At 43.1% G+C, this 25040-nt stretch overlaps 2 protein-coding genes across 3 annotated transcripts; both read left to right on the top strand.

Annotated features, from left to right (window-relative positions):
* The first annotated feature begins 2398 nt into the window (after positions 1–2398).
* Positions 2399–10178, top strand: LOC100823640 (protein AAR2 homolog). Of its 2 annotated transcripts, none has more exons than XM_010241321.3 (14): positions 2399–2782; positions 2940–3022; positions 3768–3825; positions 4440–4499; positions 5145–5274; positions 5412–5638; positions 5994–6086; positions 6173–6244; positions 7265–7297; positions 7422–7562; positions 8498–8554; positions 9455–9541; positions 9622–9707; positions 9839–10178. In XM_010241321.3, exons 1-13 carry the CDS (start codon positions 2654–2656, stop codon positions 9655–9657), a joined length of 1206 nt encoding a protein of 401 aa, XP_010239623.1. In that variant the 5' UTR covers positions 2399–2653; the 3' UTR covers positions 9658–9707; positions 9839–10178. The 2 variants fall into 2 exon arrangements, with proteins under 2 accessions (XP_010239623.1, XP_003580158.1); XM_003580110.4 differs by having other exon boundaries at positions 9800–10178.
* Positions 10179–15768: 5590 nt separating this feature from the next.
* On the top strand, positions 15769–20168 carry LOC100843123 (receptor-like protein kinase 2). Its single transcript, XM_003580906.4, has 2 exons — positions 15769–19215; positions 19321–20168. Exons 1-2 carry the CDS (start codon positions 16251–16253, stop codon positions 19851–19853), a joined length of 3498 nt encoding a protein of 1165 aa, XP_003580954.2. The 5' UTR covers positions 15769–16250; the 3' UTR covers positions 19854–20168.
* The last annotated feature ends 4872 nt before the right edge of the window (positions 20169–25040 follow it).

Below are 25040 nucleotides of genomic sequence, written 5' to 3'. Positions count from 1 at the left end.
AGCATTCGACACATAATTTTTGTCCCATGCATAGAGAAATACAATAAGCTGGGAAGATTTATTGCGACACGCTGTCTCAAGACGCGAGTTTAATGGGTGTGACGCTGGCGGTTTGTTTTGACTTGGTCGATGTAGCTGACATGTCATGGTTTTTTTCAGCAAAGATTCTTTTTTTGTGTGGTTACCTTGAAGTTCAAGAGTTTCTTTGCATTTTTTTTTGTTGTTAAAATGTTTTTATCGATACAGGTTTTTCACTGAAAGTGATTCCTACACAAGTTATTTGATATCTAGCAGGATGGTGGTTTTTATATGTAGACTTATTTCGGTTTATCGAGGATACTATAATAACGGTAAAGGGGGGGCGGGGTCAAATGCCATTTTTTACGGATCACATATTTTTCATTGGAACCAATTGATTATTGAGTGGCTCTTTGTTGTTTTACTAGAGTCTAGAAACGCTGAAACAAGAACAACATAAAATTGCGATGTCATGTTCATCTAAATTGTACATTATTGTTTGATGTTTTTTCACCCAAGTTGTTTCACTGCACCATAGAAGAACAAGACTATGGTTCCAAAAAGTTCAGCTAATGAAATTGTTCGATCAAATACAGTGCAAGAGAATCCTTGCAAAAAAATTTATCCCCGGACCCTACAAATCAAATACAACGACGTAGCAAAAGTTCATAAAGATCCTATTTTTCTAGATTTTCTATGAAAAATCTTTGAATCAATTAGGTCCTTATGGGTTTTGGGAGTTGAAGTGCAAATGAGCAACTTCTTGCTGAAATAACAATTGACATTCTTGCATGTGATGTTTCACATTCCCTTTATAATTGCTAATTTATAATTCACCATTAAAATCTTCAACGCTAAGGCCTATAAAATACAAAAACACAAAATCATCCCATCCCTAGTAACTCCACTTATTTTTCCCATTAGCACAAAAGGATTCTTATATAAAAATTATTGAGACGGAGACCGATCAAATGAAAATAATTTAATTATATAGGTATGAAAAAATCGTAACCGTGATTTTGTTTAGAAATAGGACCAATTTTGCAAACTTGCGTCTCGAAGACAACGCCCAAAATCATGCATTCGACATGGATAACTTGAGGAAAACCTTCACCTGGACATTTTTGTTTCCCTTGCCAAAACGGTCGAAAAAAAACTAGAATTCCCTTTAGCTAGGTTTCGATAACCTGAGAAAAACTACCAACGCTTTATAAACAAACTCGAGTAGTTATATTAGATTGATATGAGCCTCGCAACATACTTCAGTGGATCCACAATGAAACTTGGGAGGGTTATCAGGTGCATGGAGTTATGTGTATGATAATTTATAATTTGCTAAATACCACATGCATTTTCCATCATCAAAACAACCAGTATTGACACAATTTCAATCATTTAAAATATATTTTGAACATGTTTATCAAATACTCTTTTTTATCATGGAGTTACACCAGCTGATCATTGAGACATTGGACACCGTGTTTGTTAAATGGAGTGAATATCAGGAGTGTTTGCAGTTTCATAAAATACTAGACAAATTTGTTCAACATGGACAAACGGATATGGTGGCCAATCGTGGAGGACTACGGGCCCAATGGACTCTGTTTCCGTGGCCACCGCCTTATGCCCCATGGACCCCTTGGCCCCACGTATCCCTTTTTACTAGAGTCAAGCAGTCAACCCTAACCTCAGGAGAGCACCAGATTTCTGGCCGAAGGGTTTGGGACAAAGACGAAACAGAGGAGCCCTTTCTCTCGGAATGGCTAGAAATTGGCTCCTCCTCCATTCCCATTGGAATAATTCATCGCAATTGTTATCATCAGCAATAAGACATCATGGGGAACACCACCATCATCATCCGCAATACGATATCCGATGTCCTCTATATTTTTTGGAGGAAGGAGCATGGCTCATAATCATTGAGGATCATGTCTCGTTTCAAGTATTCATATTGTAATCTTAGAAAATATATGTATTTGTTCGTTTTTCTAATATCACATATTATTGCTAGTATATAATGAATAGCATAAGCAAACTAGCACCATGACACAACTTAAGGTGTATTTGGATGGTAACCAAACTGTATCAAACTGAAATTTTGATCATGGCAAAAAAAATTGATCTTTGTTTGGTTTGTTGGAACAATTCTAGCAAAACCAATATCTCTTTGCAAAATCTACTCACTAACATGCAGGGTCACGCGGTGAACTCAGTCCCTGTTTGGTTGGGATTAAAACTGCTTTCTGACTTTTTGCTTATAAGTCACAAAATCACCAAATTAGGTGATTTCGGATTTGGTTTTTAACATTTGATTCGTGATGGTATAAGCAAAAAGTCAAAGTTAAAAACAACTATTTAGGTGTTTTTATGGCTACAGTTTCCAACAACAGAAGCGCCTAGACTCCTTCAGGCGGCGGCTCATTTCTGCATCCTGCCTCCTCTCAGCCCGGCGGTGGCCTCCCGCTTTTCTTCCTCATCGGTCCTCCTCCTTGCGAGCAGCTTCCTCCGTGGCTCAGCGACGAGCTGGCGAGACTTTTCCGGACTTGGACGCCCGGTTCGACGAGGGCCCCCTCCCCGGCCGCCGCCGTCTCCGCCCTGCCTCCCAGCGAAGGGATACGGGGTGAGTGCGATTAGCATGGGGAGCAGGAGCGGAGGCGCGGCGGCCCGGATGGACCCCGAGGCGGCGACGGAGCTTGTCCGGAAGGGCGGCACCCTCCTCCTCCTCGACGTGCCCCAGCACACCGTCTTCGGCATCGACACGCAGGTAGGTTAAGGTTACGCCACCCAAAAACCCCCATCTCCAACTGGCGGCCGGCCACAACTTGTTGTTATCCCGGCGCGTCAGTGCTCGGAATTGCTCGTCCATGCTTTGCTTGGATTGGTCAAAGGATTTATAACATTAAACAATGCTGCTGCTCCAGGTGTTCTCGGTCGGGCCCAAGTTCAAAGGGATCAAAATGGTGCCTCCAGGCCCGCATTTCGTCTACTACTGCTCCCCCAGCAGGTAGCGACATCTTTCAGCTCATGGCCACATCTACAGACTACCCGCAATCCCTTTTATTTGTCGATTTTGCAGTAGTAATCACCGTTAGTCGTCAGAAGACCCCTCTGTCTGTGCTTTGTCAGCTTAAATGAACTAGGGTACATACTCGGTGAGTCGGTGTGCGTGAAGGTCGTCTTCAGGACTTGAACCCTGATGCATGGTGGGGGAAATTCTCACTCCTAGAGATAGGCTCGCAGCCCACTGAGGGCGGTGGTTCTGCAATCTTCTCTGACTTTCAGTGAACAAAATCGATATTGCAGAATTGGCATTGTAGTGCCTTGATAGGATGCAAAAGTTTGTTTGCTCCTTGTTTATTTCTCGTGGACCTGGTTTTAATACATAGACGTTCTCTAGAATCTCAGAAAGTTCTACTCCTGGTCATCTGCTGGAGAATTTTCAAGAATCTTGATGAGAATACACTAGTCTAGATAGGATGCGTACTTGCTGTATTAACACATTCTTGTGAGAGTGGATCCAATCTTGCTTTATGGAGTATTAGATAAGCAACATCGTGCTGCCTTTTTCCTTGAACTGTTTCTGTGACATCCTGAAAACTGTTGTCCACTGTTAAATTGTGAAAAATTATTTACACGATTTGTTTATCTTACTCCCATTTTTCACATGTTCTGCTTACAGATAATGCCATCATTTCATGTAATATGATATCTCATATTGATCATTTCTCCATTATCTGTAATCCTTGTAGGCATGGGAATGAGTTCGCACCTACAGTTGGATTCTTTCTTACTACCCACACATCTGAGGTACTCTTCCCTATTAGCCTGAACCAAGTTCATTTCCTTCGAAGTACTGAATCAGTGCATAACATATTTTGAGTTATTGGGACCTTTTTTGTAGAAGGGAAAGATTTAGATGAACTATTGAATTAACCATTGAATTTATTTTATGCAATGATGGGCATGGCTTGTTATCTGGTGTAGGTAGGCAAAAACTAAGTAGAATGTCAACTCCAAATGTAGAACTCTGCTTTCTAGTTTCTAAAGTAGTATCACATTTTAGAGATATCTTATATGTACCCTTCTTGCTTTTCTTTTAGCAAATCAGGAGCTGATGCTGTAACATCCTAACTGCAGTTTACATGTATATCGGAGTCTGAATCCAATAACTCATTTTCAAATAATGCATAATGCTCAAGTGCATTTATCTACCAAGCTACACATTTTCGGTATATGTAGTGGTGGGGTGAAAAACTGATAGGAAAAATGCACTTGGAATCTGTGTCCTTGGAAAACAACCAAACTAAGGTTCTCATTCTGTGTTCAAAGTTTCACGTGGATGGATAGTTTGTCCGTCAGAAAATTCTAAGCATTACACATAATTTACTTGTTTACATGTACTCATCTTCTGATATTTCCAGGTGATCGTTCGAAAATGGCATGCACAAGAGGAGAGATTAGTGACACTATCAGAAGAGGAGGTGATATCTCTGATTATATTAGAATCTTTGACCTATTGCAGGCTCACAATTTTGTGACATATAGCTCTAACTGTGGAGTAGGGACCATGGTTGGCAAATCATTTTTGTGTTCCATTTGGATCCTTCTTGTTACATTGCTGGGCCTGCTTTTCGTTGCTGTCCTATGTGATTGTGATTGGTATTACAAAATTTCAAAGTCTGCCTTCATATGTAGAATTTAGATAATGGTGACTTTGGAATTATAGCCAAAGCTACCGTACGCTAGTCTTTTCCAACTCTAAGATCCAGATGGAACTGTGGATGAATCAGTATAGTTGATAGTATGTTGAATTTTGACAGTGATGTGATGGTATCGTGGGACTGGGGAGAGTAATTGTTAATTAAATGTTGCGTGTAGGAAGCATGTTCTGTTCTCTACTTCATTTTACTTATGCTTTGCCAAAAAAAATTCTTTACCTTTTCCTACACATAGTACATCACTTGAAATTACACTGGGTAGGAGGACAATGAGGGATAAGCATATTGATTCTGCACAATATTAGTCTGGCAGTTCAACTCTCTCAGTTTCTGTAAGAAAAAATTGCACTGGGGATGCATGTGCTTTATTTTTCTTGGGTTAGGATACTAAAGTTTGTTTTCTGGTAGGAAATCAGATACTCTGAAGCAGTAAAACGTTTCGAGTTTGATGATCAGCTTGGACCATACAATTTGGATTCTTTTGGAGATTGGAAACAACTTTCAAGCTACTTGTCGCCAAGTGTCATTGAACGCATTGGTACACGTGATACATTCTCATTTTTTTCTCATACAGTCTTACCGTACTAGTTACGGAGCACTCACGTTTATGACATGTGTGACATGGCCCTACAACCAACTTATAAACCAGTGATTATTCGTGTCTGTTCTGTCCAGAGCCAATTGGAGGAGAAATTACAATTGCATATGAGACATCATGGATGGATAGAGCTCCCCAAACAGATATGGAGAAACGATTGATGGAACAACTCAGAGAAGACAAGTTTGCACAGAATGTGTCCATGCAGTCTGAGCGGAGAGGATGCTACTACACGACTATCCCTGCTTCGGTTAAGCACAAGGACATCTCTGCAGATGAGCTGACATTGATGAATTTGGACAGAGTATGTTATTTGGTGGCATGCTTAGCATAGATAGTCTTATCAGTATGTAGTATCAATTTCCTGATGTGATAGTTTGTCTGGTATGAATATATCTGTACTCAACAACCTGAATTTGAATAGTACATGCTTCAATCGTAGTTAGCACAATGATCAACACCATTGAAAAACATTGGTTTGCTGTTTTTGTCCACTTGCCATTTCATTTTCATTCATACTATAATCTACAAATAGGCATCATATCTGGGTGCTAAAGTTTGTTTGCTCAAATTGATTCCTCTTAAGATGTCCACATGTAGGAAACGCTGAGTCAACAAGTTATACCAATATTTATTCATGAGTCTGTTCTGCTTCTCAGACGAGCTTGCTGGAGAGTGTTTTGGCGAAAAGTTACCAAGGCCAAGAAGATTTACTCTTGGGGGAGCTGCAGTTTTCTTTCATCACATTTATGGTATTACAGAAAAAAATAAACAATTATTTTTAAAGGCATCTTATTTATTATATTACACGATTCTCTAATGTATTTGAGTTGTGTAGATGGGGCAGTCATTGGAGGCATTTATGCAATGGAAAGCATTAATCAGTCTTCTTTTAAGCTGTAGTGAAGCTGTAAGTACTAATGATTTGTTTAATCTCAAACAGCATTCTTAGTCTTGCTCTTCAAATAGTGGTGGTTAAAAATTATATGTTCACTTCCTCTGTGTTCTTTTAGGACAATCCACTTCCTCTATAGTATCCACTTCAGTGTTCTGAAATATAAGGTAGCAGCTGGTTTACCAGCCAGCCAATAAACTAAACCAGCAAGCATGGCTTGGTGTTCAGAACACTGGCCTGATTCAGTTCCCCAAATGACTCCATCTTCTATTCGAGTACTTGTATTATTATTATTTATCCCTTTGGATCCCAAACAAAGTTCGAAGCCAAAGAATTCTAATTTCAAATTCGAGAAGTCAAGCAGATTTTTTGGTGAAAACTAGAACTAATCAGGTTACGGTTTACTGCCCCATAACAGTTTATGAAAACCTGGTGGTATTCTGTTCAGGAAATATTACCTAAATATCTTCACAGTTGTGCTAAACTTCTAAATACAATGTCAGCTGTATTTCTCGTTTAGTCCTTTATAACCTTTGCTTGGTTTGACATTTTGCACTATCAGTCCCTTGCTAGCAACCAGCCTTTTTTTCTTCTTTTCTTAAAGAAGCGAGATAACCTAGGCTAGTTATCAAGTTTGTATCTTGAATTACCATCACAGCATATCTTGATGAGACTGAGTTACTGCTTCTATATGTGAGTCAACCAAATTCAGTGAATATGCTGCGTTCTTAGTTTTAACAGCTCATTACCAATAGTTTGACTTTGTGGGGTGTTTGGATTGGGGTAGTTATTTAGGGAGCTTCTGTATTTAGTTCAAACTCACACAAAAAAGTACCACTCGTCCAAATAGGCACTCGGTCTTTTGAGAAGGGGAGTATGGGAAAATGGATGGGAAGAAATCACCAATGTGCTGGATTTGATACTTGATGCTACCCTCTTTTTGATGTATTACAGTATTGCACATAACCACAAATGCACTGTGCAATATATCTCATTATACTTTTACGTGACTCCTTGTTTCTTTCTCCCTGGCAGCCCCTTCACACAAGGACAAACATGTTTGTAAAGGTATTTTATGACCTTCTATTGGTTATATTTGTAGCTGAAGCATTCTTTATATCGTTTTGCAGGGCAAATGTAGTCAAGCCTTAAGACTAACAGATATCTGCATGTCACTTTTTGTTGCGTGCAGTTTATTAGGGTTATTTACTATCAATTCAAGCATGGCTTTCTACGTACACATGAGTCCAGAAGTATTGAGGACAAGGGCAACTCTTTGTTTCTGGATGAAGCATGGTTTTCAAGAGACATATTTCTGTACCGTCTTTCCAAGGTAATTTGTCGTAAATGTTCTAGAATATGCATAAGCATGCACTTCTTTGCTTTATAGAAGGGAAAACAAGCATAGAATGACCAAAAGCAGGGAGCGCTCGGCTCTGACGACCTCGAAAATAAAACAAAACAAACAACATGAAAACAAAGAAAAGAAAACTGTACAGCCCTCAAGATGCACTACACATCTGGGGCCTACTGGCCTTGGTGTGAATAATCCTGTTGGTTTGTTGGATATCTAATTATGCATCCTGCTAAAGATAAATATTTGATGTGGCTTCACAGTGAAATTAGTTTCTCCCAATATATCAAGATTATCGGACGAGTTCGATGGTCCACGTATTCTACTCACGTCATTAATTTTTTGGAACTTAATAACTGTACTTTGATAAATCTAGCTAGATGAACACTTCCTTCACCATTTCACTTTCATGCTTTACTTTGGAATGATCTTGTTCAACTATTCATCATGCCATGCTACAGTTTTTTTTTTGTGTAGTTCCAAGTCTTAATATGGTGCACCAAGCCTTGCCGTTTTCCCCTAGTGTCTAATTCTCTCTTTTTGCGCTTTCAGTGTTCTAAAAATGGCTCATATATTAATAAAATACACAAACAAAAATATTATCAATGTTGATTGTGTTTCCTGTAATATTTTAGATTGTGATCGCAGAATGATCAAAGTTATTGACAAACATGTCCAAATACTCCCTCCGTCCCATATTAAGTGACTCAAATTTGCCCAAATATGAATGTATTTATGCCTAAAAAGCATCTATATATATGTAATAGAAAGGCACTTAATATGGGACGGAGGGAGTGTTTGATATCATCTATTTGAATTATCTTCTGTGTGAAATAATTTGCTTAGAAGTATAGCTAGGAGCTTAATAACTTATTCTACTCACATAATTGATTTCTCTTAACTGATATCATCAGGATTTCTTGTCAGTAATACTTGAAGCTCCAGTTGTGGATGGAGACCTTCTGTCACGGGTTAGCATTTTTTTAAACCTTCTCCTTTAATTGTTTACACATGCCCCGTCAGCAATTCTGTACTTGGGCTTTAACTTTGCATCTCTACCTCTATTTGTGCTACTATGAAAACTTAAAAGCATGAGTCGTGGCAGATCCAATAAATCTCAGCAGTCCAACTGGCTAAATCTAACGTCTCACGTCACTTCAATGATGTATGATGTACATCACATTATTTTTTACACCAATGCTGCTGGTAATACCGTATACCCAGCTGCCCCGACCCCATCAGTTATGAAAACCCCTTTAGGTATGAATCAATCCCATTAGTTTCACATCGTGGCTAATTTGGAAAGCTTTGAATCAATTATGGAAATCCTCAGTCAATTACAAATCAATTTGACTAATTTAAAATTACTCCAATCATTAGACAATCTTTCTCAGCAAATATTTTTCATGTATTAGTTGACAATTGACATGTTCATTGCACAATGCACATCACAGTTACGAGTTGGCATTGGTACCGGACTTCCTGTTCTCTGCTATCTAAGTAGCTCATGCTCGATCTAGTTATTTAAGACCACTGGATTAACATCCAGAAATGGTGAACTTTTGGACCAGTAAATTGGAAGTAAGTTACAATATCATGTGCTTGAATTCAAGTTTTAGGATTTTCCTTTTGTGTGAAGAATGTACCCTGAAGAAAATGGAAGACAATGCCATATCTAGAGCACAGAGAACAAAATACACTGATTCAATCAATTGAGTGGCCTCACTGCTGCTGCAGAAAAAGTTCAGGACCGAATTTTCTGCTCGCACAAGTATCCGCTTGAGTTATCTACTAGTCATCCATCTTGTTGTGAACTTTGCGGAGAAATTCTAAGACCGTTAATATTTCTAACATCTTCCTGTCATATCCAGGCTAGAGAACTAAAAACGCTTCTAGAGACCACATTCGGATGGGATCTTGAGAACAATGCAGCAAACCTTATCGATGAAGATGATGAGGTAAGTTGGATCATTTAAGCTCTAGAGAACACTTCCTTTTGCTTCACTCATTTGAGATTCTTCTTTTGTTCCGAATGCAGTTTGCTCCTGTGGTTGTTGAAATGGATGGGTCGTAACGTACCGTGGGCACGGTAAAGAATTTTTCGAGGTTATGACAAGACACAGGGTATGTAGCAAATAGCACGCCTGTCCTCACTATATAAAAATATGTGAAATACTCCAAGCATCAATGGCCTAGTTTGTTTTTGGCACCTCCAGATGTTTGCAGCTGCTCACAAAGGTTTACTACTGCTTCAGTAGGATGCCATGCCAAGGAAGGACACGTTTACCCTTACCAGCTGGCTACTTGTTTGAAGATGGATAAGTAGGATGATATCTCAAGATGGATACTTGCTTTACATTATTCTACTTGCTCAAATGTTGGTTGTAAAATATAAAAAGAGCTCAGGCCTCCAGCCTCCTTGCTGTATCGTTAAAAGGATGTCTCGTTACTCGGTAGGAACACTATGTATTTGAGCCTTGCGTTCGACACTGATTATAACTACGAAACGATGACTAGCTAGCCTTAATCTACTCTGAGATTTGTGAATATAAAACAATCTTCTATGAAATTTGTGAATCCAGTGCACTTGTGACTTGTCTGTGGAATAATATTATAATACCTAGAGTGCTTCAACAAAGATTATCAATGTATGCATTGCTTTGTTTTCTAAAAGAAAACCTCATGTCGGTAGGCTCGATGCATTTTGCAATGGAACACATAATTTGAAGGTATGTGAAGTTTATTAAACGAGAAAGAAAGGTAAGAGAACATGAGTGGTGGTCACACACAGTAGCTTTGATCGATGTGTGAACATTCCACGTGGAAAACGGAATCTACCATCATGTGGCCGCTTCTTTAACCTTGGAACGGGTGCGGTTAATTAATCTGGAGGGAGGTTTCGACTTTACCCTAAACTTGAAAAGCAGCCAGCACTATTGACGTGCATGGTAACTGATCATGCCGAGATGCCTTTTAGTGTTTTTTTTTCTCTTTGATCACGTTACTACTTTCTTTTACTGCAAATCTCATGCCATCATCATGCAGTAGTAGTTTTTACTAGCACCTGTGATGTTCAGTACATGCAGTAAGTACACCTAATGCTAGTGAATCTGCAAATAGGGCGCCAACGTGCCCGCGTCAGGTCAGCGCGTACAGCAGAGCGGAGGCACGCGGAGTCTGCATGCATGCATGTCCTTTTATGTTTTTTCGAAAGGAAATTTCAAAATGTTATATCTCTCAAACCCGTATATCCGATTTACAATCCGTCTTCACAGTTAATTTTGTTTCGATGAGATCTTCGAAACCAGATCCTGTATTGATATCTTTCAATAACTTTTTTTTCGTCTTAAAAATTGTCATTTTGAAATATATAAAGTTGTCACCCTGTAATATATGAAGTTGCCACGTGGTAATTTCATACAAAAAGAAGACTAAAGTTTGTGTACTAAAATTGCCAACCTGTTGATAATAAAGTTGCCACATAGTTCACGTGGTAACTTCTTTCGGAGTAGTTTGGTAACTTGTGTATCAGCACACGGTAACAAAAGAGTTCGACACGATGAAATGGGAATATGAACCGGATAGACGGCCTGAGCTATATATCACTTACAATTTCTTATATTAATCAACATTAAATGACACACAGTTTTGCTTGCATGTACATGCATGCATGCAAAGTTAGTGTGTGATCTATGTTTTAGAATGGTTTATCCGTATATTTCTTGGTAACTTCATCGAAAATAGGATCGTCATTTATGCACTGAAGTTATCACCTCATAGTATATGGAGTTGCCATCCAGTAATTTATGAAATTGCCACTGTGTTAGTAACAAGTCATCACATGACAACTTCTTTCAAAATAGAATGATAACTTTTCCTGGTAACCTAAGATGTCGAAAAAAGTTTGTCGAAACACACCTGAGTGGGATTTAGTTTTGAAGCCCTCGTCGATACGAATCCAGCGGTGCAAACGGATCGTGATTCGGATACACGGTTGAAGCTATAAAACGTTTTAAATTTTAAAAATAACTTTGTTTCTTTTTCTCTAAAACTGCATGAATGCATCTTACATGCATGCAACTAATGACAAAATCAAGAGAAAGTAGCACGAGCGCGCACGTTCTCCCGTTATAGATCCCGTTTTTTATTTGCACCAAGCAGGTGATCCTGTCCAAAAGCTACAAAATATGAAGTAAAAAAAATGGTTATCCGTACAATTAAGCATCTCTTGCGGTAAAAACTTGATTAACCATGGAGCAGAGCTACTTGGATCTAGAAAATAAGTTTGGGCGCCATTGCATTGGGATCTACTAGTAGAACTCTTTGTTCGGGGAGAGTAAACCTGCTCGCTTTGTACCTGCAGGGCTGCATAGCTATTAGTTACCAAGTAATTTAGTGGCACCGTGTCAGTAATCTGAAGAATTTTCACAGCTGGGTGGACGTACACATGCATCCACATGCGCCCCGTGATCCGATTAACTCTTGGGGTTTTAACAGTTTAATCTTGAAATGGAGCATGTCTTGTCGATCTTGGCATCTCGATCCATTCCATCGCCCTGTTACCCACACCGATCGATCATGATTCTCTGCAACCGCAGCCTAATTAGATCAGTTCTTGAGGTTTGGAGTACGTTGAAACCAAAACCATGACAACACCAGGCCAGCTATACACCAAGGGCCTTCGTATAATACGTACTAGCAATATGTTACTCCGTATTTTTTTCTGGTATAAAATACCAAAAAAAACAATCTGTCGTGTAATGCTGTTGAAAAATGAATATCACCTTCTTCTAATTAAGCTGGTCAAACAATCGAATTTGCATGGCCTTGGATGCGTCAATCTTGTGCAAATGCTGTGGGTCTTAACTCGTTGAACCAAATCATGGTGTCTTGAATGCACACGAGCGGGTCCCCGGCATGCTTGAACGGGTGGATTGATCTCACGCGCTGTCTTGTCTCTGTCCCAGGAGAACATCCGGCCGTCCAATGGGGCCCCCATCCCAAGCTTTAATCAGTGTCAGCACGTCCTTTAATTCCTTAAAACCAGGAACTAGCATGACCTAACCCATCAAGTGACACCACAAAACCCATTTTTTGTGCAAATAGGTAAACTAGAACTAGAAGTTGGTCAGCTGGCCCAGTTCTAGTATTAATTAAGAGCACTTTTAGGGAAATAACACCCTGTAAGCCGAGTGTCACGGAACCTGTTTAAATAGCGAATCTCTGGTTAAAATGCAAGCAGGTGGCTGAAACAAAAAAACTTCGTCACGTTCCTAGTTTTCTCTCAAACAAATCGTTTCATTTTATTAAGAATAAAGCATTGATCGAGATACGAACAAAATAAAATATTGACCATAGGAGCATTGCAAAACATGACCATCATCGGTTCATCAGTGACTATGATCTGGAGTCCTAACTAACCATGAACCTTGAATAGTACGAGGAACGAAATATCTGAGGTTTGATGAACCACAAGTGTTAATGTCAGCCGCACAAAGCTCATAGAATGTCTCTTAGGAGGTAATGGCGTCCACAAGCGTCACCTTTGTTCGTATCAGTCGCTGCTGAGCAGAGATTTGACCCGACCCCCGAAGACCATCGACAACGGATCCACGGCAGACTAGAGGTTGGGAAGCATCTTGTCGCATTCGCCCACCGTCGTATAGAGAAGGAAGCACCACACTATCACCGACGAGTGGCAGTGCCGATTGCCATAGCAACAAGGACATCATAATCCTGCCCCAAGCCACCTTAGCAACACCCACCACCACCGAGCCGCCGAGGAAAACCCCTTACATGACTAGGCGCATGCTGGCAATTCCCATGTGGGGAAGGGCAAGCAAGAGCACGGGAAAAACCCCACCGCCACAAAGAAGGTCGGGACTGAAGATGGTGAGGTTTCAGGCTAGGGTTTGGAGTCGCATGTGGTGACTTCGAGATAGGGGATTAACAATGATGGACCAGTGCCATGTTGTCATATTCTTGGTTTTATCTTGCAAATCAAACCCTGCATCGTCATTTTGGTCTCTCAAACTCTCTTGTTGTCTTCTCCATATAAATGCGTTCGCTTCAGAAGACTAAGAACCGAAAGTTCGTTCCTTGTAAATCCGTATAAAAATACCCTTGAGCAAGTCTCGAACTCCCTTTTGATCTTAAGAAAAAGTATAGTACTCCCTTTCCTCAGGCAGAAACAACAACACTATGCTTCCCTAATTTGGAACACACTAATTTTGGAGAAATTACCATTTTTCACATGTTTCTAGACAGAGCCACATGTTATCTTTAGCTCCATGAAACTCCATGAAAGTATCTTCTTAAGTGCTCTCTTGATTCAAAGGAAACGCATTAAATTTTTTGGAGGATTTGAATCCTAAAATTTGCTTACGTTGTCCGTTTGACTCACAAAGATTGGATGTTACAAATCAAAGAGACTCTTATCCTTTTTTTTATAAAAAAAACGATCATACGATCGTGCTCCACTATCAAGAGATAACGAAACAGCGGTGCACCCAACACACAGTTTTTACATACTTGTCGCACGAGACTAACAAGAACGCACCCAAGGACCTAAAAGGTTAAGAGACTCTTATCCTATGTTTATCAATAATGTGCCCTATATTTTTCGGAACAACGAAGGGCTATACATCTTTCCAACCGTACCACGAGCTAGTCATACTTGACGCAATTGCTTCTGCTCGACACCATGCCTCAAAAGAAACCCATAAAATTCCTAATCACAAAACGCTTCGAGATGCTTTTCTTGGGTCACAATTTTGACTCTGGTAGAGGAGTAATCGGCCAGACGCAGGCTAACGTGTGGCCCCAATTTAAATAGGCAACCACAAGGTCCAAAGCCCTAGATTGTTAGTACTAATTTAGTACACCATTATTCAACGGGTGTAAGGTTAGAAAACGAGAGCTAGGGCTAGAGATTACTCTAGCTAGTGTAAACACTGTCAATTCAAAGACTAGATTAGACACTGAGGGTTAATTAGGTATCAGCTAACGTGGTGAAAAGCTGTTATGAATTAAAGTAACCATGCACCTCTAGCCATAAGTCAGTCGCCCACACCACTCCATCTTCACTCTGAACTGTAACATTTGTTTTAACCTTTTGACATCTACTAGCTAGAGAGTAACATTTTTTTCCCTCTAACCTGTTAATTAATTTGAAGTACTTAATACCTTGCCCTGGCAAGGCTGTCTCACTGTGCATAGATGCTCCATGTCGAGAGGCATCATCATCAAGCCATCCCAGCCGTCCATTCTTCGCCCATCCCAACAGTTTCTTCTCCTAGATTATCAAGCTGCACAGGAGTAGTGAGATGCTGAGAGCATGGCTTTGAAAAAAATTAAGCTGATAATCTCTCGCATAGCGGCGTTTTGCATCACTCGTTGGTGTGCTATCTGTTTCAGCACTAATGAATTAACTAATTGATCTTGTTTAGGCTGCTGTGCTGCCTGCGTGATCCAATGCAGTAGTAAGTACAGTACAAACCCATGCTGTTACTTTGGCATCTTGACATCTCTATGCTGTTACTTTTCTTTCTAGGACTAGGATGGGAATCAGCTTAGCATTCAGAAATGAAATGACACAGATAATTTTGCTGTTTTCCCCATCATCTTCTTTTTACTCAAACGTGGGCCTGGTGTACTTATCACTTAAGGAAAATGGAACTGCTCACCCAGCTGGTATCAAAGCCCGCTTATATAGAGAGAGAAACATGGAAGAAATAAATTAATTAAAGGCAACAACTCAAGGTCAAATGTCTGTGGGAAACACTTCAAATTTCCATTTTAAAGAAGTACGACTAGAACTATGTAAATTCTTTTCTCCCACATTTTGTGGAATTTAAATGCTAGTTTTGCCGTCCATTTGAGCAAGCAATTTCTATTTGGTACTACTGTAGAGTACTCCACTTGCTAATGATCAAAGCCGCTTCAAAAGGAAAAAGAAAACAGCCATGAGGAATTTGCTTCACTCACCAACTACACACATATGCCTTCACCAACAAATTAGTACTAAACCCTAGTATCTAACTAACCCAGTGACAACAAGCTAACAGAAACATCCGGACCGCACAATCAGACCAGCCGAGGTGCATCTAGATTCGTGCCTAAACCTCAGCCTTCGCTTCCCCTTCAGAGTTGGTGGTGTAGAAAGAACAAAGTTAATCAAAGCAGGGAGTTGTAGTAAAAGAGGTCAGTGCTAATTAAGCTCCCCGGCCTCCTTGCTTGTCAGTGCTAGTGCCACACCTGATTTCTTTTCTCTTCTTCCCTCCCTCCAATGCGTACCACACTTCAAACCAAGAGGGAGGATTAAGAAATGGGGAGAGAGACCAGCAGCAGCAACAAAAGTTTTGTTGGAGAAACCCAATGCTAGGTGCTGCATCGAAGCAAGCAAGAACCCACCACCATTCATCAAGCAAAGCACGCCCAGGACACAAGCAAACACCTTTGAGAGTTTTGAGGAAGAGAGAGAGAGATAGAGATAGAGAAAGAAGAACACAACCTCATGGCATTCCATCTCCATAGAGATCTTCGCCATGCTCCCAAGCTTACTGTAATTTAGCTTAGCTTAGTGTAATATTGTGCACTGCCCCAAGCAAGGCCAAGGAGGATCGAGCTGCTGCTTCTCTCCAAACAAGAGCACCAGCACGGTTTTTGATGCTGCTGCTGCCATTGCCATTGTTGCCGGCGACCCCAAGCCCAATGCATCTTCAGCACAAGCACAACTTCTTCTTCTTCCTCCTCATCTTACTCAACCTCTTCTTCTTCTTGTTCGTCACCACAACGGACTCCGCTTCTAGCCCAAACTCCGAGGCCGCCTTCTTGTCCTCATGGCTGTCCGCCTCGCCGGCGCGCCCGCCGGACTGGTCGCCGTCGTCCCCGTCCCCCTGCAACTGGTCCCACATCACCTGCTCCCCCGCCGGCGCCGTCACCGGCGTCGCCTTCCAGTCCGTCCACCTCGCCGTGCCCCTCCCGGCGGGTCTCTGCGCCGCGCTGCCATGGCTCGCCTCCTTTGTCGTCTCCGACTCCAACCTCACCGGCGGCGTCCCGGAGGACCTCTCCCAGTGCCGCCGCCTCGCCACGCTCGACCTCAGCGCCAACTCGCTCTCCGGCGAGATCCCCGCCTCGCTCGCCAACGCCACCGCGCTCGAATCCCTCATCCTCAACTCCAACCAGCTCACCGGCCCCATCCCTGGTGACCTCGCGCCGTCGCTCAGGGAGCTGTTCCTCTTCGACAACCGGCTCTCCGGCGAGCTCCCGCCGTCGCTGGGGAAGCTGCGGCTCCTGGAATCCCTCCGCTTGGGGGGCAACCACGAGCTCTCCGGCGAGATCCCGGACTCCCTCTCCGCGCTCTCCAACCTCGCCGTGCTGGGCCTCGCCGACACCAAGATCTCCGGCCAGATCCCGCCGTCCTTCGGCAAGCTCGGCAGCTTGGCGACGCTATCCATCTACACCACCTCGCTCTCCGGCCCTATCCCGCCGGAGCTCGGCGGCTGCGGGAACCTCACCGACGTCTACCTCTACGAGAACTCGTTATCCGGCCCCATCCCGCCGGAGCTGGGGAAGCTGGGCAAGCTCCAGAAACTCCTCCTATGGCAGAACTCCCTCACGGGCCCAATCCCGAACACCTTCGGGGCGCTGTCGAGCCTCGTCTCCCTCGACCTCTCCATCAACTCCATCTCCGGCGCCATCCCGCCGGAGCTCGGCCGCTTGCCCGCGCTGCAGGACCTCATGCTCAGCGACAACAACCTCACCGGCGCCATCCCCGCCGCGCTCGCCAACGCCACGTCGCTCGTGCAGCTGCAGCTCGACACCAACGAGATCTCCGGCCTCATCCCGCCGGAGCTCGGGAGGAATCTAGTTAACCTGCAGGTGCTCTTCGCGTGGCAGAACCGGCTCGAGGGGAAGATCCCTGCGGAGCTCGCGGCCATGGCGAGCCTCCAGGCGCTCGACCTCTCCCACAACCGCCTCACGGGCGCCATCCCGCCGGGGCTCTTCTTGCTCAAGAACCTCACCAAGCTGCTGATCTTGTCCAACGATCTCTCCGGCGTGATCCCACCGGAGATCGGGAAGGCGGAGAAGCTCGTGCGGCTCCGGCTCGCCGGGAACCGCATCGCCGGCTCCATCCCGCGCGCCGTGGCCGGGATGAAGAGCGTCGTCTTCCTCGACCTCGGCAGCAACAATCTCGGCGGCTCCATCCCCAACGAGATCTCCCTCTGCCAACAGCTCCAGATGCTCGACCTCAGCAACAACACGCTGACCGGATCTCTCCCGGAATCCCTCGCCGGAGTCCGCGGGCTCCAGGAGCTCGACGTCTCGCACAACAAGCTCACGGGCGCTCTCCCGGAATCCTTCGGGAAGCTTGAATCCCTCAGCCGTCTCGTCCTCGCCGGGAACGCGCTGTCTGGGCCGATTCCATCGGCGCTGGGCAAGTGCGGCGCGCTCGAGCTCCTCGACCTCAGCGACAACGGCTTCTCCGGCGGGATCCCCGACGAGCTCTGCAACCTCGACGGGCTCGACATCGCGCTCAACCTCAGCCGGAACTCGCTCACGGGACCGATCCCGGGGAAGATTTCGCAGCTGGGCAAGCTCTCGGTGCTCGACGTTTCATACAACGCGCTCGGCGGCGGGTTAATGCCGCTGGCCGGGCTGGAGAATTTGGTCACGCTCAATGTCTCGCACAACAACTTCACGGGGTACCTCCCGGACACGAAGCTGTTCCGGCAGCTGTCGCCGGGGAGTCTGCTAGCCGGGAACGCCGGGCTCTGCACGACAGGCGGCGACGTCTGCTTCAGGAGGAATGGCGGTGCCGGAGACGGGGAAGAAGGCGATGAGGCGCGTGTGCGCCGGCTGAAGCTGGCCATCGCGCTGCTGGTGACTGCGACGGTGGCCATGGTGGTCGGGATGATCGGGATACTGAGAGCTCGGCAGATGAAGATGGCCGGGAAAGGCGGCGGCCATGGCAGCGGCAGCGAGTCGGAGGGCGGCGGGGGCTGGCCGTGGCAGTTCACGCCGTTCCAGAAGGTGAGCTTCTCGGTGGAGCAGGTGGTGCGGAGCCTCGTGGACGCCAACGTCATCGGCAAGGGCGTCCACGGGGTCGTCTACCGCGTCTGCCTCGACTCCGGCGAGACCATCGCCGTCAAGAAGCTCTGGCCCGCCACCACCGCCGCCGCCGACATCATGGGCAAGGACGCCGGCAGGGACTCGTTCTCGGCGGAGGTGCGCACGCTGGGTACCATCCGTCACAAGAACATCGTCAGGTTCCTCGGATGCTGCTGGAACCGGAGCACCAGGCTACTCATGTACGACTACATGCCCAACGGTAGCCTCGGCGCCGTGCTCCACGAGCGCGGCAGCAATGGCGGCAGCGGCGGCGGGGCGCAGCTTGAGTGGGACGTCCGGTACCGGATAGTGCTGGGGTCGGCGCAGGGGCTGGCGTACCTCCACCATGACTGCTCGCCGCCCATCGTGCACCGCGACATCAAGGCTAACAACATCCTCATCGGTCTCGACTTTGAGCCCTACATTGCCGACTTCGGCCTCGCCAAGCTCGTCGACGACGATGCCAACTTCGGCCGGTCCTCCAACACGGTCGCCGGATCATACGGCTACATCGCCCCAGGTATGTCAATTAAGATGCAGGCAATTCAAATTTGACGAACAATCTGATAAAAAATTCTCAAACTGACTGATGAGCAATTTGATTTGATTTGATGATGGAATGCAGAGTACGGATACATGATGAAGATCACGGAGAAGAGTGACGTGTACAGCTACGGGGTGGTGGTGCTGGAGGTGCTGACAGGCAAGCAGCCCATCGACCCGACGATCCCGGATGGACAGCACGTGGTTGACTGGGTGCGCCGGCACAAGGGCGGTGCTGCCGTGCTCGACCCGGCGCTCCGGGGGCGGTCCGACACGGAGGTGGAGGAGATGCTGCAGGTCATGGGTGTCGCGCTGCTCTGCGTTAGCCCGACGCCCGATGACCGCCCGACGATGAAGGATGTCGCAGCGTTGCTCAAGGAGATCCGGCTCGAGCGCGAGGAGTACGCCAAGGTCGACGTCCTGCTGCTCAAGGGTGGCGGCGGCGGCGGCGGCGAATTGCCTACCAATGCCGCTGCGACAATGCCAGTGACAACGAAGGCCACTACGTCGACGTCGAGCACACCGCCATACCGGCAAGGCCCCGGGAGCAGCAGCAACAGCAGCAGCTTGTCTGCCCTCTACTCCTCATCAAAGGCCAAGTCACCATTTGGCTGATTCAGACCAAGCAAAAGATGCAGTTGCATGCCAAAATTTCTACATCAGCAGATGAACAATGCTGGTTAATTTCCTCTCTGTTTGCGGTTGCATTTTTTTGTTGTTGATGGTGGTTAATTAGTTCTGTAAATGGTTTTGTTCTTTTTGGAGAGTACTTAAATTAGTGTAAGTTAAGTACTTAGGAATTACTGCTAGGCTTCGAAGACGAAGAGAATTAGAGCTTGAATGCTTGATGGAGGTCTGCTGTTTGAATAAAGATCCAAGAAATCCTAGCAAATGGATGGAGCCCGTCCATGTTTCCTTGCTGGTGTTAAATTCAGTCTCTATTTTTGTTTGCCGATGGAAGAACTGGGTCCCTGACCTCTGCATCCAAATATGCACACATCCTGAATTTGTTCCAAATTCAACGTTATGACTAAAACACCAAAATTGCCGGAAAAATAAAGTGTCATGCCAAAGAAAGATTAGCCATCATGATAATTTAAGTTCCTTTCGGACGGGCTATTTGAAAAAAAAGTATACCTTGTTGATATGAGTATTCTATCAGTCCTATTAAGCTTGGGCCAGGATGCTACAGTTCTATAAGTACAAAATATGATCAACAGCTACCTGGAGCTACTAGAAAGACTACCTCACTTGCTGAAGCTTACACAACAATTCACCACCACCATATCAAAAACATTACTACTAGCACATATAGATAGATCGAATCAAGCAGTCAAAAGTTAGATGAAATTGGTGGCAGTCGCATCTGCTGTAGGTGTGATTCTGGCCTTGAGAATGTGTCTTACGGAGTAATTTCCATTCAAAAAATAAACTACAATCAAGTAAAATGGAATTACAGGTTCAAATCTTCAGACCGTCTCCTTAGACCATCTCCTTGAAACTAAATCCCATGTTCAAATTCTTCAGACCATGTTTCCAATCAAGAAACTATATCCCAGATTCTCGACCAATTGCCCACACAAAGCCTTCGTGTACAACACGCTTCTTCTAACTGAAGAAAGGTTCTGCAGGTTTCTCGTTGTTCTTGCAATAGGCCAAAATAGTTATGCTCAAAGGTTGTCATGCTGTGGCTTCACGGAAACTAGAGCTAAGCTGGATCTGGTTCAACTCTGAATGCTCAGTTCAGGGTTAAGATTCTGTCTCACTATCTACGTAGTATGGCTGTGTGCATCAGTCGATGCAGAGGCCGAGGGTTTTTATCCTCTTTTTCAAAAAAATAAAAATCTACAGAGTAATCATCATTCATGAGTCAGGACCTCTACTGCTTTTGCAACCTGCCATAAAATTCTGATAAGAGAGAGCGGCGAACAACAGTGAAGATAAGCCAAGTAAATCACATGGCGCTTTGGCTGTGTGCATTTGTTGATGCAGAGGCTGGATCCAGAAATCTCCTCCTTTTCGAGAAAACAAAGAATCAGAAGGTGCTTCACTGACAGTGAAAGATAGATAATATTGTAAGGAAACAGAAAATTTTAAAGGACATTCCACATGCATTTCTCCCACAAATAGTATAGTTAAGGTAATCCATACAATACGAAGTGAGGCATATATGATATACCTTGTGCCAGTGACAAGATCTTGTATCAAATGCATCCTTATTCCTTCATGTTAAACAAAACTTTAGAGTCTGTGTAGACCTACACGAACAAGGCAGCCAGGGGCGACCCTCCTCTAACAACACCTTATAGAAACAGCATTTCAAAACCTGGTAGTGAAGGTAAAAGCTGAACAGGTGGTGACAAATAACGGTAGTTTAAACAGAGGAGATTAGCATAAAAACTATCACAGTTTGAAACCAGTTGAAATTAGCATAAAAACTAATGGAAGTCATCCATATCAGCAGGATAATCAATTGGTATACATGAACCATCAAAATTTGAAATCAGTTGAATGTCTGGATATGCTTCTCTTATAACATTCTAGAACTTGAGGCAATTACCTGTTAAACATGATTTAAGAACAACATGTACCTTAAGGAATTTTCAATGGTGACTCTGTATCCAGTTCAGGTGAAATAACAAACTACCATGGAAGTTATTATTGATGGAACTACTTTATGGGCGAATTTAAGGAAAATCACTAGAATTAGTTTTCTCATTTTGTGTTTAGTAGTAGTGCTATACATAATTATATTTTAGGCTTCACTATCTTCTTCGTTTTTCTTTTGATGGCAACATAAATCACCGCAAACACTGTTGAACTTTTTTTTTTCGGGGTCAACACCCCGGCCTCTACATCAATCGATGCACACAGCCTTTTTTATTGCAAAGTTATAAAAATTAGGTCTTACAGATCACCGATTCGCGATCGAGGATACAAGAATAAGCCAGCAAAAAACATCAATCATAACGAAATTATAATTGAAGGCGTCTAGTACACCGTCAGCCAGCCCGGTTGAAGATATCCCGAAACACCATTTCCAGCCGGTTGCATCCAATAGCCATAGGTTCCCGCAGGTGCGCAGGAAGTAGGAAAGCCAAAACACTGTTGAACTTATAAAGTGCCAAAGATAAAGGAGCAGGGAATTTTGAACCGAGAATGTGAAGTTGAACTAAGAACGGAGAAAAAACGTTCCCACAAAAAAAAAGCGCGGTTCCATAAAACCTATTGTTTCACATCATTATTCGTACTATATTTTGTTGCGGATTTCCATCCACACTGCAACTTTGGAGAGAAAAACTTTGAGTGATCAGTTATCTTGGTTTTCCCATGATTTTGAAAGAGAACTTTTAATAGGGTTAAGGACTTAAGGTAGCCATAGCTGAATGTTTTCCCATGATTTTGCACCATTTAGTCCTAGTGCATAAGGCATCTTGGGCTTATAGTGTGAAAGGTATCAGATAAGAACAGTAGTTGAAAATGGAAACCAGAACACGGAAGAGAGCCAAGTACCTTTGTACTGAGAGGTAGTTGATAAATTTACTGAGGTGTAATATATCGAAGGGCAGCATATTCTGACCGGCAGAACCAAGAAAGTATGGAAAAGTATTGCCTTTTCACTTCATTTTCCATCACATTTAAATGGAAACTACTCCCTCTGTTTCAAATTATAAGATTTTCTAGATTTTCCCAACTTCTAAGTCAAACTTCTTAAAATTCAACCAAAGTTATATAAAGTATATTAATAGCTACAATATCAAATAAGTATACTATGAAGGTATACTTATTAAAAGATTTACTAAAAATAATTTGGAGTTGTAGATGTCAGTAAATTTTTCTATAGACCTGGTCAAAATTTAACAAGTTTGAAAGCTTAAACATTTTATAATTTGGAACAGAGAAAGTATTATTCATAATTCAGGGAACCTCTTTAAGCTGTTCTTATATATACAAGCACTCTGAACAAGGAGTCTCGATATTAGATGTTCACTTGAAAGGTCTCTAGTGCACTCAGCGTGACATTATAAATATCGGCACCAAAAGAGCAAATGTATTGTCCTAAAAAAAGAGCAAATGTCTGTATTGGGCATTTCACAACTACTCCAATATACGGATGTTGTGCCTTCACAGTTAATTAACATGTTCAAAGGTAATCATCTTTTCATCATTTTTTTACAGACCGCAGAAGATACAATTTCTATGGATGGTCAAAGTTTTGTCAAACCAAGCAAAAGATGCAGTTGCATGCCAAAATTTCTACATCAGCAGATGAACAATGCTGGTTAATTTCCTCTCTGTTTGCAGTTGCATTTTTTGTTGTTGATGGTGGTTAATTAGTTCTGTAAATGGTTTTGTTCTTTTTGGAGAGTACTTAAATTAGCGTAAGTTGAGGACTTAGGAATTACTGCTAGGCTTCGAAGAAGAAGAGAATTAGAGCTTGAATGCTTGGTGGAGGTCTGTTTGAATAAAGATCCAAGAAATCCTAGCAAATGGCAGTCGATGGAGGTCGTCCAAGTCTTTTTTACTGGAGTTAAATTCAGTCTTTTTTGCTTACTGAAGAATTGGCTCAGTAGACCTTGCATCCAAATATGCACACAGCCCGCATTTGTTTAAAAAACACACCAAAATTGCTAAAAATAAAGTGGCATGCCACAGAAATATTAGACATGGTAAATTCTAGTCAGTGTTTTTTAGCGAAATAAGCTGGTGCTCTGCTATTGCATTAAGAAGGAATGGGAATTGGTAGTTACAAGGTGACAACTCAGGTGAGAAAAGAAACCAAAACGAACTTGAAAGAGAAGAAAATCAGAACCCGCCCAACAGTTCGGCTGTACAGAAGTTGCAGCTAAATTGCAACCGCCTCCCAGCACATATGAATGAAAATCACTTCTCAGGAACTCAGCCAAATGTAAACCCTTGTTGTGCCTAAGCTCAAGCTCAACCCAAATTTCCACTCGAGAATGGTATCACAAAGATAATTTTGATGCATGGAGGAAAACCAATGATAAGCTTGTTGCCTATTACTTGCAGACAAGGAGATGCTGAGATCAGTACTATCACCCGACATTTTCTGGCCTCCCCCTAGACAGACTAATCATCGACGGCTTATGCTGACCAAGGGAAACTAAAAGTTTACCAAACTAATATTTTTTTGCCCAGCAACTCAATAATGATGAAGAAGGTGCGAGGGTTTACAAGAAACCATAATCATGTGTGCAGTTAATCAAGGATAACTAACACATCGGCACGTTGCTTCCCCAATAAACATTCTGCACAATTTATTTTATTTTGCTGAAAATATAACCAAATAACGATACCTATCTTGAGCAGCTCAAGAATGAATGTGCTCCATTGTGATTGTTCTAGCTCTTTTGCTGCTGCCGTAGATGAGCACATGATCATTTTTACCTCATGTGCCATAGATGGGCCACTGAAATTACTTGTATATGCAGTAATAAATACCTTTGCCCTTTGCTAACCTTTCGTGATCATTTCATCAAACATCTCATGTGCCACTGAATCACGACATATTAAGCAGTGACAAAGAGATCTTCACCTTGTCTCCTCTGCTCCTTCTCTATTGTAGAAGCTGGGGTGAGACGAGTGACAATAGAAGGAGATTTTCTGACTGGTAGAACCAAGAAAGCCTGGAAAAGTATTGCCTTTTCACTTGGTTTTCCATCACATTTAAATGGAACAACTCTCTCTGTTTTAAATTATAAGATGTTCTTGACCTGTTTGAGTCAAACTTTTTAAAACTTGAATTAACTAGGTTATAGAAAAATGTACTAATATATAGAT

This window comes from Brachypodium distachyon, chromosome 5 (assembly GCF_000005505.3).
Source record: "Brachypodium distachyon strain Bd21 chromosome 5, Brachypodium_distachyon_v3.0, whole genome shotgun sequence".
NCBI classification, from domain to species: Eukaryota; Viridiplantae; Streptophyta; class Magnoliopsida; order Poales; family Poaceae; genus Brachypodium; species Brachypodium distachyon.
Note: the sequence above shows the minus strand (reverse complement) of the source record. Positions and strands in the feature narration are given on the sequence as shown.